This window comes from Ailuropoda melanoleuca, chromosome 12 (assembly GCF_002007445.2).
Source record: "Ailuropoda melanoleuca isolate Jingjing chromosome 12, ASM200744v2, whole genome shotgun sequence".
NCBI lineage: Eukaryota > Metazoa > Chordata > Mammalia > Carnivora > Ursidae > Ailuropoda > Ailuropoda melanoleuca.
Window position 1 is genome coordinate 37,435,913 of NC_048229.1, and position 16,829 is coordinate 37,452,741.

Consider the following 16,829-nt stretch of genomic DNA (forward strand, 5'->3'; position numbering starts at 1 on the left):
ACTTACTCTTTGGTACTACACGTTTATTGAGCATTTACTACGCCTAAATGCGTACATATACAGCTCCCCTCTCCTGTAAAGAGCCCTGTCAACTGAGAACATGGCCATGAACGTGTATAATAGACAAACCTTTTGTCCGTTTTGAATGGTACCAAATACTCAAGACATGCAAAGTATCTGAGATTTGAAAACTATTTCAAATATTTATGTGATTGGGCTGGTTAATGAACCTACAAATTTATGCAGAGGACTGGATTGCAAATTTGGTAGGAGAGAGGAATTCCACCCGTTAGAACATTCTTGTTTCCAAGAAATCAGAGATCTAGGGAATAAAATTCATTGAAAACCCCAAAGACTGATTCCACCCTAGTTACAATTAAAGAGAGAAAACCCTAGTCCCGTGGCACGATGGTATTTCACAAACCTTGAAGAAGAACCAGTTGTGGCTATTAGAGTGTTTGAGAATGTAAAGCAACGGATCATGCTTTATCCACTAACAGAGGAGTGAAGATGAAACAGAGGAGAGTGTAAAGAAATTTACAGGTGAGTTTACTGTAATGAACACCAGCCAAATGGGGTGCAGATTCTGTGGAAGTTAGATTTATGATTACTCCTGTCCTTGTGACGAAGGTTAGTTTCTGGGCAGTCTGTGGTTTCACAATCACCTGCTATGTGTGATAACCACAACTCTGAGACTCTGCATGTTTGTTATAGGAAACGGCCTTGGGTAGAATGTTTGTCGTACAGAATTCTGACTGTCCCTTCCACGCTGGGGGCTACCTGTGCCGCACGGGGTTATATGTTCTCATTAGTGATGTGTTTCCTTAGCTTGCTGGGTCATCCTTGATCTGCCGAAACAGCCTACACCAGAACAAAAGTTGGGGGAAACTCTTGTTTAAGTTGGGAAGGAATCTGTAAGGCCTTCCTCCTGGCAAAGTATTTTTTAAGCAAAATTAAGACGTGATTCTAATACATTCATTTTAAAACGCTGTGTGATTTCCTGCCCCCCTCTGCAGAACCAAAGTATGGAAAGCTACCACATTCACGCAACTTTGGCCCGCTGCTGCTAAATGCCAATGGGGAATACTGGCGTGTGGCTAGGTGCTCCTCCGCTGCTCACATCGATCTGGGGCCAAATTGGTTTTCGGGACTTTGGACTGGCCAGAAGTGCAAGTAAAGCAAAGTGGCTAGAGTGCAGAAACTCGAGAGGGATTTAGGAAGGTGGGTGGACAGGGCTTGATAATGGCTGAAAAGGAAGGATGACGGACAATTGGGTCAAGGTTGGGTGGTGAGACCACCACCGGTAAGGGGTGGGGGGCCAGGAGATGAGCTCAGGCAACCCTTGCAGACTGACCCCAAACCTTGGCCTCCTCTCCACCTACCCTTCCACCCACCCCTCCTCCTCACCATTATTGTGCCCCTCGCAGAGCAATTGTAGGAATCGGAACAGGTCTTGGGTGAATTCATCATCTGCCATGACCTTCTCTCCTGGTGGGGGGGGGGAGAGGGGGACAGGGCCCAGAAGGGGTCAGACACGCCAGGACAGAGCACACGCATGCACACAGCCCTTGCACACTGCACACGCATGCACAAAGCACGGATGCGCAGGGAGGCGCAGCCACCACTTCAAAGAGCTGTGAGGGCCATGGACACCAACGACACCGGGGAGACCGAGCTTCAGAGTCAGCAGCAGATGAAGACCTGAGCGGCCCTGAGTCATGAAGCTGGGGCCTCAAGCATCTTTCTAAACATCAGTGCCCCTCTGACGTCACCACTTGGATGACGTCTGGGAATGTCTGCCAACCCAGCTGAGGTTCAGGTGGCTGGTATCTCCCTTAGCCCCCATCCAGGGCCTCGGGCGCGCGGGGTTAGTGGATTAAGGGGATTGGAGTCACTTTCACGCAAAGGCTCTGAGCAGGACGGGATTGGGCAGGGAGTGGGATCGACAGCCAGCCAATTGGCTCAGATGCCTTGAAAGCAGCCAATCCAGGAGATGCAGGGGGAGGTGTGTAAACATGGGCCAATCCGAATGGGCATCTGAAAGAAGCCAATCACCGCGGGCTCTGGCGGAGGGAAGAGAGAGAGAGGGAGGCTAGACAGGAATGGGCCAACCAGAGCAGGCGCAGAGGAGGCGGGCACGCCAATCAGAGTGGATGCTGGGGGCAACCAATCCGGTTGGCGGATGGGAACCGCAGGCTTGGCCAAGCTGGGGTCGCGGGCACGCAGAGAGCAGGGTAGGTAGGAGTGGGGATTACCCCACCCAGGGACTGCGAATCTGGGTCCGGAAGTCTGAGAACATCTAGCTGGAAAAGGATCCTTGCCATCTTTTCTAGCTTCTCTTTTACACGCGGGGAAACAGGCTTATAGAAGGTAAGAGACTTGGTCACAGTCTCCAGTTGTTCGTGGCTAATCTGGGACCCGAATCTTGGTCTCCGGCTCCAGACTTTCTGCGGGCATGGCGCCTCACTGAAGGGTTCCTCCCTCCCTGGATGCCCCAGATCCTCAGCGCCCAGGTGGAGGGGGCGGTTGGGAGTTAGAAGGGAGGGGTGCAGTAGCACAGCAAGGGGAACGGGCTGGGGGAATTACCGTTCTGGCGGTTGATGACTGGGGCAGCCAACAGGATGGGAGGAGGAAGCAGGAGAAAAGAGGGAAAAAGAGAGACAGGAAGGAGACAGAGAAACAGGCACAGAAAAACAGTGACACAGTCAGGGACAAAGACATCAACACGGAGAGAGGAACGACCACAGAGAATCAGAGCGATAAGGAGCCAGATAGAACCGAGCAAGGGTAGGAAATGGGGGTAAAAGCGGAGAGAGGGAGAAAGAAGAGGGAAGAGAAAGAGAGATGGACAGGCAGAGGTGGAGAGGCAGGAGGCGAGGTTCAGGGCAGAAAAGTTAGACACGTCACAACACGGCAAAGAGGAGACGCAATGAACCCGGATTAGGGACATTAATGAGAACAGCAACCAGGGTGGGAGACTTGGGGCATGTGGAGGGCCGGGTCGTGTGGTGATGGGGGGGGGGAACACAGGACGAAAGGACAGCCAGGGATGGGGACCCTGAGGAGGGAGACCCTGGAGGAATGTGGGGGCAGGACTGGGGACCACCACATGGGGGAGGGGCTGGGCTTGGGGATGGTCGCAGGTGAGGGTGGGTGTCTTGGAGGAAGGGAGCTCTGGGCAATGTGGGCGAGGGGGCGATCCCGAAGGAAGAGGATGTCCCAGGGGATGGAAGCCCAAGAGAGGGCCTCACCAGTTCCATCCTCGTTCACCATGCCCAGCCCCTCTGCCTTGTTCTGTCTCTCGAAGGCGTTGAGATCCAGGACGCTGGGAGAAAGAAAGATGGGGGAAGATGGGCTAAGGCCTCTGCCCCACTCTTCCAGAGCCCTGCAGCACACACACCCCCCCCCATATTGGGCAGAGAGTCACAGTAAACCATGCATGAGCTGAAATCAAGAAGAAGCAGAAACAGAATTGGGAGAAGCCACGTGGCAGGCGCTCTCAAGCGAGGTGGGGCTAAGATGGGGCTGAGATGAAGAGGCACAAGGTGGAATCAGGAGGAAACAGAAACCCTCTGTTAGCAAAAGCTTCAGAGGGGAAAGGAAAGTCAGCTGGCAGAAGAGAACAAAGGCAGACAGCAGTAGTCACATGAATGGGGGTCATCAGAGAGAGCCCCAATGCCCTGCTGCCTGAGGGCCCCCTGAATTCGCTACAACCTTCTGGTTTCAGCTATCCATTCTTAGAGCCTCTTATTATTGCTATAATCGCCTCTCCGGCATTTGAGCTCCTTTGAGTAGGTCTCTGTTCCTGGAGGTGGGACCAGGGGCAGGGCCCCAGCCACACCAAATGGCTTAACTGCGAGATACCCTCTAGCCCCTACCTGCACGTCTGCATCAGTGCCTGGATACTCTGGAAGAAGCCCACTTCCTTCTTGTCCTTCAGATAATCCAGCATTTTCTACAGAGGAGGCGGGAGGGGCAAGGGAAGTGGGAGTCACAGGGGAGCCTCCACCCCTCTTGGCCTCCTCCCAAGTCCCTTCTCCTGTTACCTGCTGCACATCCGCATTGCCTCCATTGAGGATGGAGATGCCCAGCTTCAGGGTGGAGGACACCATGGCGCCCGTCTCTCCTGGAGGGGGTGGGGGTGGGGCACGAGACGGCTGGCTCAGTTTGGGAGCCGTGTTCTCCACCCGCCAGCCAACGGCCACCCCCGGGTATGTGGGAGAAGGGGGTGGCGCCGTGTGCCCGGAGGGAGGAAGAGTGAGAAATTGCAAGGCGGGGGGGGGGGGGNCACGTGCAAGGGATGGCGTGAGGCACAGGCGAACGGGGTGGGAGAGTGTGGTGCGGGGTCCCCGGGAGATGGTGGGCTGGGGGCGGTGCCCGTGGGAAGGCACCTTTGCAGGCGCTGATCATCTGGAGTACCATCTCGGCGGCTCCCCGGTTGTGCAGCCGCGCCTGCTGGTACAGGAGCCTCTGCTTCTCCATCTCTTTCTCCTGCGCCAGGGCCGGGCCCACGGGGCCCAGTGAGTCCAGGCTCACCAGCCCAGCCTTCCCCCCTCCCTGCTCCAGCCACATCCGCTGGCTCGTTCCTTTCGTTGGGAGCTCCCTCTATCCCCCGGCGCTGAAGTCCACTGTATGTCTCTCGCGCTCAGCGCGGGACCAGACATGAAACCATGAAACAATCTTAACCTGGGCCCGTGGACCTCCAAGGGGTCAAAAGATAACATCTAGGAGGTCAGGGCGCCTGGGTGACTCAGTCAGTGGAGCGTCTGCCTTCGGCTCAGGTCATGATCTCAGGGTCCTGGGATCGAGTCCCACATCGGGCTCCCTGCCTGCCACTCCCCCTGCATGTGCGCTCTCTCTCTCTCTCTCCCTCTGGCAAATAAATAAATAAAATCTTTTAAAAAATAAAAATAAAATAAAAAATCTTTTAAAAAAATCTAGGAGGTCGGAGGTCTGTGAACTTGGGTAGGGAAAAAATTCTGTTTTTATGTTTACCGCCCTGTGACTTATACATAGCATTTCCTTCCATTAAGGACGAGGCCATAAATCTTAGGAATATTAGCAGAACCCATGGTGAGTCGCCGATAAGCACGGATGTTTCTGTAGCACATTATGTTTGCAGCCATCTTGACATACTGCTTATGTTCATCACTTCTACTCATCAGTTACTACAACTACTGGACCCACCATGAGATCGCGGCATTTGATGGATGAATAAAGAAGGGCAGCTATTACTGTAGTATGCATTTTGTTAAGCGTGGAGCCTAGCACAGGGCTTGAACTCAACAACCCTGAGATCAAGACCTGAGCTGAGATCAGAGTTGGACACTTAATTGACTGAGCCATCCAGGCGCCCCTGTAATTACAAATTTTTAAAATATTTTTATAACTATTTCAATACGCTTGTTTCCTCCACTATGAATTCATTTTACACATTTAAAAACATGATTCTAAGATGTGCGCATGGGTGGCTCAGTCAGTTAAGCGTCTGCCTTCGGCTCAGGTCATGATCCCAGGGTCCTGGGATCCAGTTCCGCGTCAGGCTCTACCCTCAGCAGGGAGTCTGCTTCTCCCTCTCCCCCTGACCCTCTCCTCCACATGTGCCCCCCCCAAAAAATAAATAAAATCTTAAAAAACAACAACATGATTCTAAGAGAGGCTGCACCAGATGCCAAAAAAGACCTAGGCACAAAAAAGGTTAAGAAACCTGGGGAAGTGCTTGCTGACTGCCTAAGTGATGAATGGATGGGTTAACTGTGTGTTTACCAGCCCTTTCTCACTGCCTGGCCTTTGCATATGCTGTTCCCCCTACCTGGAACACCTTTCTCCTTTTCTTCATCTGGCACACTCCTTTTATCCTCCTGCTCACACATCCCCTCCTCTGAGAAGCCCTCCCTGACACCACCCACCCCCCAAAGGCTGGGTCAAGCCCCTTGCTTTGGCTTCCATAGCCCCCTGAACATCCCCCAGTGTCCCCCTGAGCTTCTCTGGATTCCCAGCCCTCACCCACCTGCCTGTGCCTCCCCTATCCTGCCTTGCCCACTTTGCCTGAGCTTCCCTTATCAGCATGGTGAACAGTCTTTACTGTTGCTGTCTGGTTGATTTATGTGTCACAGTCATAGCTGTGTCCCCAACATTACCCAGCGCACGGCTGGGCCCACAACACTACTGGGTGAACACAGGCTGCAGGAACAGGGTATGACTGAAACCAGGCTCCCTTAGCCCTTTCCTCAGTGACCTCCTGACCCCACCTACCTCGAAGGAAACCTCCACTTCCTCCTCTTCAGCTTCGCCATTCTCCCCTCCCTCCTCCAGGTGGCAGCTCTGGGGATGGGGCATCAGTTAGGGACGATGGCGAACAGAGGAGCTCCCCTAGCTCACCCCCAGCCCTCTCAGTAGACGGGCATTGCAGCAGGGGAGAAGGGAACTTGCCCTGGGTGGGGGCAGGGCCTCACCTTTGCCATGATGTCGGCATACGCCATGTACAGGTAATCCTCGTCCAGTTTGCTGAGCAAGTAAGAGGGGGAGATGGTCAGAGCCCAGTGGGGAGGACCCCCATCCTATAACCGCTTCCAGTTTCGCTTTGGAGAGCCGCCCCTCTCCATGCTCAGGCTGTGTGGTTGTGGGAGGGTCCACCGTCCATTGCCAGAGAGGGCGTGTGATCGAGGCTGAGCCAATCAGCACATTCAATCAGCTTGGCCCCAGCAATACGGACGAAATGGTCCTCTGCTTCATGGGGGTCCACTGGAATTCATTCTGGGAGTTTTGCTGGAGCCATTGGTAGAGCTGCTCCCTTTCCACTGGGGTTGCTAAAATAGTGTGCTCCGCACCTGGAGCCATCTGCTGTTGGCTTATTTGACAACTATGACCAACCACCCTCTTGGGTCTCCGTGATAACAGGAATAATAATAGTAGTGGCCAACACCTGTTGAGTGTTTACTCTAGGTCGGTTCCTGTTCTAAGTGCTTCCTATAGGTCTTAACGAATTAATCCTCACAATAATCCCATTATTGTAAGACAGGATTAGACAGGCAGATCTATTACTAGCCTCATTTTACAGAAAAGTCAACTGAAGCACAAAGATCCTTCTGGGCCAAGCCACACGGCTTGTGCTGTGATTCATGCCTGCATAATTGAACTCCAGAGTCCTGGCTTTCCAAAGGATGGAAAACAGGACCTCGGTGTCCCAGTCTCCGTTGTAGCTGGTTGTGGCCTGATGTCAGAATTCTGGCCAATGGGATCTGTGCGGAAGCCCGCCGAGGAGAGCGCCCTCTTTTGGATAAAAAGATCTTGATCTTGGTTAGAGAAGGGGGAAAAAAAGCCTTTCTCCTTTTTTCCACCTGGCCTGTAGTTCTGTCTGGAAGTCAAGCAATCCATCTTATCGGAAATTTGCTATACTATGCTGCTTTTCTCCACATAATTTACTGATTTTGTTTGAGCAAGACACTTTACCCAGCATAGCTTCAATCGATAGCCCCTCTGATGCGAGCTCTTCGGAAGAGCTGGCTCGCGAAGTGCTCAGCCTACACAATGGGACACAGTGGCCCTGTCCGGGGAAAGGGACACTGAAGGATCAGCTGTGGGGCTCCCCTAGGACACAGAGGGCCCATCTTGAGGAACAGGGAGGTTGTCGCAGGGGCTGGGAGGATGCAGATCCCTTCCCGGGCCATAGGAAGGGTCCTCACCTCTTTTCGGTCAGGGCCGTGCGGCTGAAGTGCAGGACCAGCTGATGCAGGGGGTCAGGCTTCTTCTCCTCCACCTCGTCCTCCTCCTCCTCCTGCCCCCCAGCTTTCTGGGGGAGGGGTGGGGCTTGGGAAAGGGGTTTCTAGAATCCCCTCCTGTCTCCCCCTGCCATTGCCCTGCTGGGCTAGATTTTTTTTCTGCCCCCACACGTTGCACCCCCCTTTGTCTCTGACCAAGCCGGGGCCACCTTTCCGGTACCCCTCAGTGTGAAGAGCGACCCCCGGAAGCGTGCAGACGGCAAGCTAGGCCCCCAGCCCTATCCAGCCCCGCCCTCTCCACTCCCAGGCAGGCCCCAGCTCACTGAAAGGTCGTCGATCATGCGGTCTTCAAAACTGTGGTCTTCAGTCAGGATCCACGCGGCCTTGTAGCTCTCCAGGAACATGTTACAGGCCCGGTGCCTGCAGGGGAGAGGTGTGTGGCGTCCCGGAGACCGTCTCCCATCCCACGCCTCCTCCGTCCTCCCCCACATCTACCTTCCCCACCCAGACCCCATCGTGGTGGCGCCCCCTCCTCCCGCCTCCTCAGCTACCCTTTCTCCACCGCCCCTCAAGCCTCCCTCTTCCCTGGGGGTCTTACGTGGGCAGGTTGTACAGGGGGGTCATGCGGAAACAGGCAACCACCGCCCTGCGGCGCTGCTTGGACAGGAGCTTGTGCCACACGGCCTTCTTGGATTTGTAGGGGTGCTCAATCTGGGGGGCGGCAATCTGTCAAGTCCCCAAACTCTGCCCCTGACCTGATCCCCACTCCCAGGAGCGGGACGAAACTGCCCATCTTGTCCAGGCCCAAATTCAGGCCCGACTCACGGGGCCGGAGGAACACGCTGGCTGTACCAACAGAGTCAAGGTTCGCACCTAGGCCTTTCTTCCATACCGAAGTGTCTTTCCTAAGCCCCGCCCACAGGTCCAGGGTCATTATCCACGTCCGCCACCATCCCAAGACCCACCCACAGCCCTGCCCAGAGTCAAGGCGTCTTCACCAAGCTCCGCGCTAGATCCCAAATTCCGTCCCTGGCCCCGCCCCTAGGCCCAAGATTTAAGCGCCAGGTCCTGCCCTAGATCCAAGATTCCATTCTAAGCCTCCGGTTAAACCCCAGGTTCCGTCCAGGCCCCGCCCGGAGACCCAAGCGTCCTCCTGAGACCCCGCCCACAGACCGAGGCCCGACCCTTGCCCCGCCCAGAGACCCAAGCTTCGGCCACTCCCCGGTGAGACCCCTCCCGCCCCAGCCACCTGCTCCAGGTGGTAGAGCACCGCAGACACTTCCTGGACTCTGCGCACGATTTTCTCGGGGTCATCGGCTTCCTCCTCGCGGCCCGGGAGGCCCCGGTACAGGGCCATCTGCCAGCGCAAAGAAGGGGAGCCTTCGACCTGAGGGGAGGAAGGACAGGCAGCCGGCGTGAGTGTCCCTCCCCGGCCGGCTCCCCGCTCCCCAGCCGGCTCCTCTAAGGGCCCCTCCGTGCGCGAGGTGGGCTTCTCTGGCTGCCCCTGCCCCCCCCTTTCTGTGCTGTGACGATTCAGCAGGTGAGTACAAGTGAAGGTCCCTCTTTCAATGCCTGGTACAGAGTAAGTGTACTTGGCTATCACAGTTGCTATTATCCTACGCCCCTTTCGTTTGCAGATGAAGGAAGGTACCTTTCCCTGGAGGTGAAGGTTGTTTTGCAAATATTCCCGGACCTCCTCGTCTGTGTCTTTCTGGGGAGACATCGCCAGGCTGGGTCACTCCGATGGCCCAGCGTCCTCCTTAACCCACATCCCTTTCCCTTCCAGGCCCATCACCCCAGCAGCTGGTGTGTGTGTGGGTGGGTGAATTCTGGGAGAAACTGTAAGGGTCCAAAGGTCAGGAATGGTCAGAAGGGAGTCCTAGAGGCCACAGATGCACCTTGAAGAGACAGTAAGGATTAGAGGGGCCTTGGAGTGTGAGAGGAGGTAGGGAGTGATGAGAGAATGTTCTCGAAGGTCAAATAAGGCCACCAATGGATGATTGGGGGTCAGAGGAGGGTCAAAGTGGGGCTGGGAGATGGGCAGCGAGTTTGTGAAGATCAGAGGTGAGGGGGTTATAAGGGAAACGGCAAGATCAGCAGAGGTTGTGGGGGATCAGACAGATCAAGTCACCAGCGGGATTTCCGTGGAGCCAAAGGAGGGGTCAGTAGGGGGGATTCCTTAGAGCCCCAGGAGAGAGGGACCCTCAAAGACCAAGTTGAGGGGTCAGGGGGACCCTGGAGGGCTCTTTGGGTTCTTGGCAAGACTCAACAGGTCCTATGGGGAGCTTGAAGTCCTGAGGGAAGGAGTCTTTATGGTTCCAGGAAAGGGGGTGTTTGTTATACCAGGGGGAGTCAGTGGTCTTCAAGGCCCCAGAGGGGTTAATAGTTTGTCAGGGAGCTTAGCAGGGTCCTGAAGGATTCTTAAGATCCCTAAGGCTGACAAGGATGGGGTTGTTATCCCATACAAAGGGCAAGTGGGATCCTGGGAAACCTCCTTAGAGTCTCAGAGGACTTAAGAGTGTTGGGGGAGGATGGCGGGATCAACTGATCTCAGGAATCCTAATGCATCAGAGGCTTGGGTGTGGTGCTGGGGAAGGGGCCATTAGGATCCTGGGGGGCTACTTAGGATCACAGAGTGCTCACTGGAACCTGAGTTTTTGGGGGCTCTGTTGGGTATCAACAGAGTCCACAGGGTGGGGCCACCAGGGTCCGGAGGGAAAAAGGTGATGAGCTGGAGAGCTCAGTGGGGCCCAGAGGTTCAGGGGAGAGCCAGTGGGATGACAGGGGACTCGATGGTTCCCAAGGAGTTTTGGGAGGTCCTGGTGGAGGACTCAGAGGAGTTTCAGGGGGCTCATGGTGTCTCGGTGGGGCCCTCAGGGTCCTGGTGGGGGGCGGTGTTCGGTAGGGCCCTTGAAGGCTCAATACGGTCCTTGGGTCCCAGAGGTCTTAATGGTATTCCTGAGTTTCAGCGGGGTTCCAGTTAGGGTTCTTAGGTCCCAGGGTTCTGGAAGTATCCTGAGAGGGGTCCTCAGGAACCTGGGGGAAAGCTCAGGACATCCTAGGGGAACCCGTGAGTCCTCACGGTCCTGGGGAGGGCTCCCAGTGGGATCCTGGGGGTTCAGGAGAGCCCCAGGGGCTTGGTGGGGTGTGGGGTCAGGCACTGGCAGGTTCCCATCATGGGGCGGTGCAGGCACCAGGGCATAGCGGTTCTTGGCCTGTGCGATGAGTTCCTGGTCCGTGGGTGCACACATGTTCAGGCCGATGGGCAGCATCTTCTTGAGCGTGGCCACAATCAGGGACGTCTGTACAGAGTACCGGTCCCCGCGGCGCTTCTTCTTGGTGCGCTCCTGGTCCGAGCCGCCTGACTGTGGGGACAGGGGGCTCAGCACCAGCCCAACTCCCAGCCTGGCCCCAGGCCCTGGCCCCGGCCCCTGACACTGTCTACCCTCCAGTCCACAGCTTGGGTGCCAGGCATCCCCTCCCCCCTCTCAGGGCCCAGATCAGTTTCCACCCCAGACCTTGCTGATCTTTCACATCAGGCCCCCAGCCCTCACCCTTAGACCCTCACCCAAGCCTCTATCTAGCCCACATGCCCAACCTCTATCCCAATCCCTTCCAGATCTCCCCCAAATGCCAGGCCTTTTTCAACTTCTGGCAGTCTCTTCCAGAATCCCTTAACGACTTCAGTACCTCCCCTCCCCCACAACACACACAACCTGACACTTTATATCCCAAGAGTGAGTTCCCAAGAAAAGAATGAAAGAAAGATGCAGAACCATAAAGAGCCTCAAGAGACAAAAGAAGTTGGAAGAAAAAGAGATACTGAGAGACGGAGACAGACAAGGAGACGGGGAGACAGAAGATGGAAGAGAGATCCAGAATGATCTGGAAGCAGAAACACGGGGCACAGAGTCCCACAGCCATGTTCTGGAGCCTTGGGTGCAGACCTGGGGCCAAGGCCACCCCAGTCATGCCAAAGAGAAGCCCCAGTGACAAGCTTTGACAAGCCCCAGTGACAAGCATCTGGCCATATCCATCCTGGCTGGCAGTACAGAGCAGGGCCCATGTATGTGACAAGGCACTGCTGGGGCCACACATGCAGCACCCCACTGGGTCCTCGCAGAGCCCTGGGGCAGGGGGCCACTGGCCAGATGCCGTTCGAGGCTCAAAGAATAAGACACTTGACTAAGGTCGCACAGCCAACTGCCAAGAGTCAGGATCTGAACCCAAGTCTATCTGGTTCCAGAGCCCAAGCCTTAAACCCAACCATGCACGTGCCTGGCCCACCCTATTCCCATTCCCCGTGACCCCAGACCACAATGCTTTGAGGAAAGCTCAGAAGTGTTTTTGTTCTTTTTTTTTTAAACAAATTAAAAAAAAAAGTTAAATTGCCAAAAGCTGAGCATTGGGAACCAAATGGATGGGGGCAGGGACGGCGGGAGAGAAAAAGGCTGGGGGCTGGGAGCCAAGGATGAGGGGTGAGGAACGGGGGGCAGGGAGATGCCGAGCTGGGGCGAGGGGGAGGAGAGGGTATTAAGCCAAGAGGCATGCGGAAGGTCCCAGACATGGGGCTGACCTGTACATCTCCCGCCTGCTTCATCAGGTTGCAGACAGAGACAAGAAGGGTTACCCCAGTCCCTCAGAGAACCCCAGGCCCAACTCCAAGTGGGCCCTACCCAACTCCCCTGCCCCAGCCCGAGATGCGTCCCTAGCTGGGCGTTCCCAGACCCTGACTCGGGTGGGTAGGTTTGTTCTTTAGGACCCTGATGAGGGCGGTTCTGAGAGGTAAAAAGGGAGAGGAGAGGGGGGATATGGGATAACGGGGATATGAGGAAAGACATGGGAGAGGAGGACATGGAGTGGAGGGAGATGGAGGAGGGGAAAGGTGGGAGAAGAGGGAAATGAGGAGAGAGTGGGGAGGAGGGAGATGGGGAGACAGGAGGAGGGAGATGGGGTGCAGTGACAGCTGCGGGGAATGTGACCAGGACAGGGCAGGCCGACTGGGTGAAGGGGTCAGGCAGGAAGGCCTGGAGGGTGCTCCCACCCTCCCTGCTATGTCCTATCGAGCACAGCACCCACCTTGGCCATTTTGCTCTTGTTGTCAGCAGTCAGAAATGACATGTTGTTGATCTCATTCTGGACCACAAAGTTCTGCTCCTCGCGCTTAAAGTTCTGGTGGGGGAGGCAGTGTTGGGATCAGCCGCGGTGGCGGTGGCGAGAGAAGCGAGAGTCATGGCAAGGAGGGGTAGAGTGGGCGGGAACTCACGTGGGACTTGGACCAGTAGATGAAGATCTCGGCCACCATCCTGAACAGTTCCTCGGCACTGGGATTGGGCTCGGTCAGCCAGTGCGCCCTGGGTGGGCATGAAGGGGGTTGGTGAGGGATGGGGGCAGTGACCCCAGGAGAGGATGCCTCACAGAGAGCTCACAGGGGAGGGGACCATCCGATGGGAGGGATGGAGTTTTCTATGGTCATCTGGCCATTCGGATGATTTGAAAATCTTAACCATTCCTTTAAAAAAGGGATTCTTCTTTCTTTCTTTTTTTTTTTTTTTTTTAAAGATTTTATTTATTTATTCGACAGAGATAGAGACAGCCCGTGAGAGAAGGAACACAAGCAGGGGGAGTGGGAGAGGAAGAAGCAGGCTCATAGTGGAAGAGCCTGACGTGGGGCTCGATCCCATAACGCCGGGATCACGCCCTGAGCCGAAGGCAGACGCTTAACCGCTGTGCCACCCAGGCGCCCCGGGATTCTTCTTTCTATCTCTACCTTTTTTATGGAAGCGTAACATAAAGTGTCAACTTGATGGACCAGCACAAAGCGAACATACTTGCGTAACCACCACCATTCAGTCGAGAAATAGAACATTTCCAGAAGCCAGAAGTATCTTCGTGCCCCTCCCAGGCGCTCTTCTTTCCCCCCCTTAGGTGACCCTCATCCTGAACATGAGTTATTTTTGTCTGTTCTCGAAGGTTACAGGAATAGACAATAGAATATGTACTCCGTTTTTAATGTTCCTGGCTTCTTTTAACCTGATATTTGTGAGATCCATCCATGTTGTGTGTTGCAAGGGTTGGCTCATTTTTGTTGCCATGTAGTATTCCACTGTGTGAATGCACAGTTTACTTGCTCGAGCCCTTTGGCCCAAGAGCTATTCCTCCTGGGCACCTACCCTACAGCAATACCCGCCTCCTGAGCACAATGATGGTTGTGCATGGATATATCCAGAATGTGCACCACTGCTTCCTACATCTGCTCCCATGACAGACATAACTAATCAATCACAGCTCCTTTTCTTACAAAGCCCTGATGCAACTTTAAAATCTTCTCCACCAGGATGGAACTTGGAGTTTAAACATATTCACTATCCCCAGATTAGGCTGCCCCTGGGAGTTAATACTTCTTTAAATAGTGCTTCTGATTTTAGGGAGATGTTGGCAGTTGGTTGAACCAGGCTGGCCGGATCTGTACTGTCTCCCCTTCGTCTCAGTGATGTTGGAAGGCCTGACTGTTGGGCTCCCTGCGCAAATCAGACAGCCCCATCCACCCAGGCCTGGAGACAGTGCTGGGGGTGGGGGGAAGGTGGGGCTCCTTACTGCTGACACGGTAGCCTCCCAGGGGCTCCGACTCAGCAGGTGTAAAGGAGCAAAAGGGGAGCAGACACCAGCGGGCTGGACTTTGTGGGCCAGAAGCAATGGTGGGGGGTGGTCAGAAGCCTGGGTGGGCTCAGGTGAGAATTGGAGAAAGTTAATAGTCACTCAAAAGATGGGGGGTCAGCTGGGGTTCGGGGAAACGGGAGGCCAGGCTGACTGTGCACGGGGATGGCTGGGGACACGCTGACCTGTTGTTGTCCACGTAGCGGATGAGCAGCGGGTAGAGGGCGTACAGGTCCCTGCAGAGCACAGAGAACTCGTCCCTCACCAGGACCTCGCCCTCCTGGGCCTCGGCCTTGGCCTCCAGGCGCAGCTGCTCCTCCTCGGCCACCACCTTCCCTGCTCGCTTGCGCAGGCGCCCGATGGTGGGGATGAAGTGTGAATGCAGGAGCTCAGGCCGGGCCCGGCTCACAATGGGTTGGGCGAACACTGCAGGAGCAAAAGGGGGGTGTGGGGGACTTGCTGCCGGCCAGCCTCTAACTCCGGCATCTGACCTATGACCTTTGACCTCACTCCTGACCTCTGCTCCCAGCCCATGATTCCTGACCTGTACCTCCGACCCCGCAGCTCTTGTGGACTCAGCCTGACCCTTCCTCCTGACCTCAGCTTCTACCTCTGATCCCATTCCTGACCTCGGGCCCTCCCCTCTGACACAGCCCCCATCCTTGGTCCCAACCATATCCCTTGACCTGAACCTGTGACCCCCAACCTGACAGAAGCCCCTGACCTCAACAACTGAATCGTAACCTGACACCTTACCCTAGCCCATGACCTCTCACCCTAGTCTTTAACCTCTGACTTAGCCCAGACCCAGAACCCTACCTTACTACATGATTTCTGTGACCCCTGGTTTCTTACTCCAGTCTCTGACCTCTGACACTGGCCTCTGATCCCAGCCCCCAATCCCTAGATTGACCCAATTCCTGACACAGAACTTCTGAGCCACGGATCCCAGCCCTTTAAAGACTCATTTCTTGACCGCTGACCCACAACCCCATCCATATCAGGGACCCTGATGCTTGACCTGGGTTTCTGACCCTTTGTATAAGGAACCCATGCCTCTGACCCAGCTCCTCACCTAGCCCAAGGCTCCAGAAATTCAGAATCCAGCCTGGAGGACTTCTAGGACCCATCCATCCATCCCAGACCCTATGAGCCTGAGATTCCGACCCCTTGCGATGACCCCTGGCCTTCTGACCCTGAGTAAACCTAGACTCCAACTCCTCCCAACTCCCAGGAAACCAGGGGCCCCGGGATCCCCTTCTCAGACCATCAGATAAGGGCCCAGTGCTCAGGGGCCCGCTGCTCCCAGACCCACCAGCGAGCCGCTTCATCCACGTCGCCTCGTCAATGCCCAGGTTGTTGACGATGATTCGCAGGATATTGCCCAGCAGCGAGTTGAGGTGGTCTGAGGTGACAGCCGTGCAGGGCGGGGGGGCCCCAGCGGGCAGGGCAGGAGGGGGTGCCTCGGGCCCGCGTTCCCACCAGCGGGGCAGGTAGCTGCACAGCATGGGCAGTGTGATCTCGATGACGTGCGGCATTTCCGTGTAGCGGGCTCCCGACTCAGCCAGGCCCCCGATGTCTGCCATGAGCCGCTCCAGCACCGGGATGTCAGGACACATCTCCTCCACGCTGTTGGGGAGCCCCAGGACTGGGGTGCAGGGAGGAGTCAGGGCACCCCCATCCAGTGCCCCCAGACCTCAGGGTCCACACCACAAACCGGGTCCTCCCTACAAGCTCTGGAGCGCCCCCAACCTGGGGAATCCTCAGCCCTCCGAGCCCACTTTGGCCCACGCTGTCCCCAAACCCCAGTGCAGGGGACAATGTAACGCCCGAAGCTGCCTTGGCCCCGCACCACTTACTGGCCCGTTCCCGGGGAGACTTGGTAGTGTACACCGAGCAGGCATTGTACTCGTTCAGCTGGGGCTCCAGGAACGCCACTGGCATAGCTGCTGCCAGGCGAGCCAGGCACTCCCCGAGGGCCGGCCGCAACCTGGAAGAGGGGGCTACTCAACTCTCACAGCCCCCCTTTGCCTGCTCCTGGCTCCCAGCCTCTGTCTCCGCAGAAGGGCCTCTCCCCAGAACTCTCCCGAGCACGGCTGCCATCCACCGAGGGCACCGGTGCAGCCTTTTCCCTGGGCTTCCTTTTTTTTTTTTTTTTTTTTTAAAGATTTTATTTATTTATTTGACACAGAGACAGCCAGTGAGAGAGAGACAAGCAGAGGAAGTGGGAGAGGAAGAACCAGGTTCCCAGCGGAGGAGCCTGATGTGGGGCTCGATCCCAGAACGCCGGGATCACGCCTCGAACCGAAGGCAGACGCTTAACGACTGAGCCACCCAAGTGCCCCTCCCTGGGCTTCCTAAGTGCGCTCTTGCTCCGAGGGGAGATCCTGGCTCAGGAGGGCCCACCCACATGGCCACCGCGGGCGGGGGGGGGGGGGCCCCCCCGGGCCC

At 55.9% G+C, this 16,829-nt stretch overlaps 1 protein-coding gene across 1 annotated transcript in view; it reads right to left on the reverse strand.

The window, feature by feature from the left end:
• The window catches only part of RYR1 (ryanodine receptor 1), a 108,094-nt gene that overhangs the window by 32,333 nt on the left and 58,932 nt on the right, over window positions 1-16,829 (reverse strand). The window contains exons 58-76 of the mRNA XM_034639016.1: window positions 16,238-16,384; window positions 15,694-16,026; window positions 14,564-14,804; window positions 12,988-13,075; window positions 12,801-12,893; window positions 10,916-11,086; window positions 9,373-9,432; window positions 8,971-9,108; window positions 8,320-8,432; window positions 8,045-8,141; window positions 7,686-7,792; window positions 6,456-6,507; window positions 6,256-6,324; window positions 4,392-4,491; window positions 4,047-4,126; window positions 3,879-3,955; window positions 3,252-3,325; window positions 2,587-2,604; window positions 1,408-1,488 (exon numbers count right to left, since the gene is read on the reverse strand). Of these exons, the coding sequence (XP_034494907.1) occupies window positions 1,408-1,488; window positions 2,587-2,604; window positions 3,252-3,325; window positions 3,879-3,955; window positions 4,047-4,126; window positions 4,392-4,491; window positions 6,256-6,324; window positions 6,456-6,507; window positions 7,686-7,792; window positions 8,045-8,141; window positions 8,320-8,432; window positions 8,971-9,108; window positions 9,373-9,432; window positions 10,916-11,086; window positions 12,801-12,893; window positions 12,988-13,075; window positions 14,564-14,804; window positions 15,694-16,026; window positions 16,238-16,384 (2,139 nt within the window). The remainder of the gene's footprint in view (window positions 1-1,407; window positions 1,489-2,586; window positions 2,605-3,251; window positions 3,326-3,878; window positions 3,956-4,046; window positions 4,127-4,391; window positions 4,492-6,255; window positions 6,325-6,455; window positions 6,508-7,685; window positions 7,793-8,044; window positions 8,142-8,319; window positions 8,433-8,970; window positions 9,109-9,372; window positions 9,433-10,915; window positions 11,087-12,800; window positions 12,894-12,987; window positions 13,076-14,563; window positions 14,805-15,693; window positions 16,027-16,237; window positions 16,385-16,829) is intronic.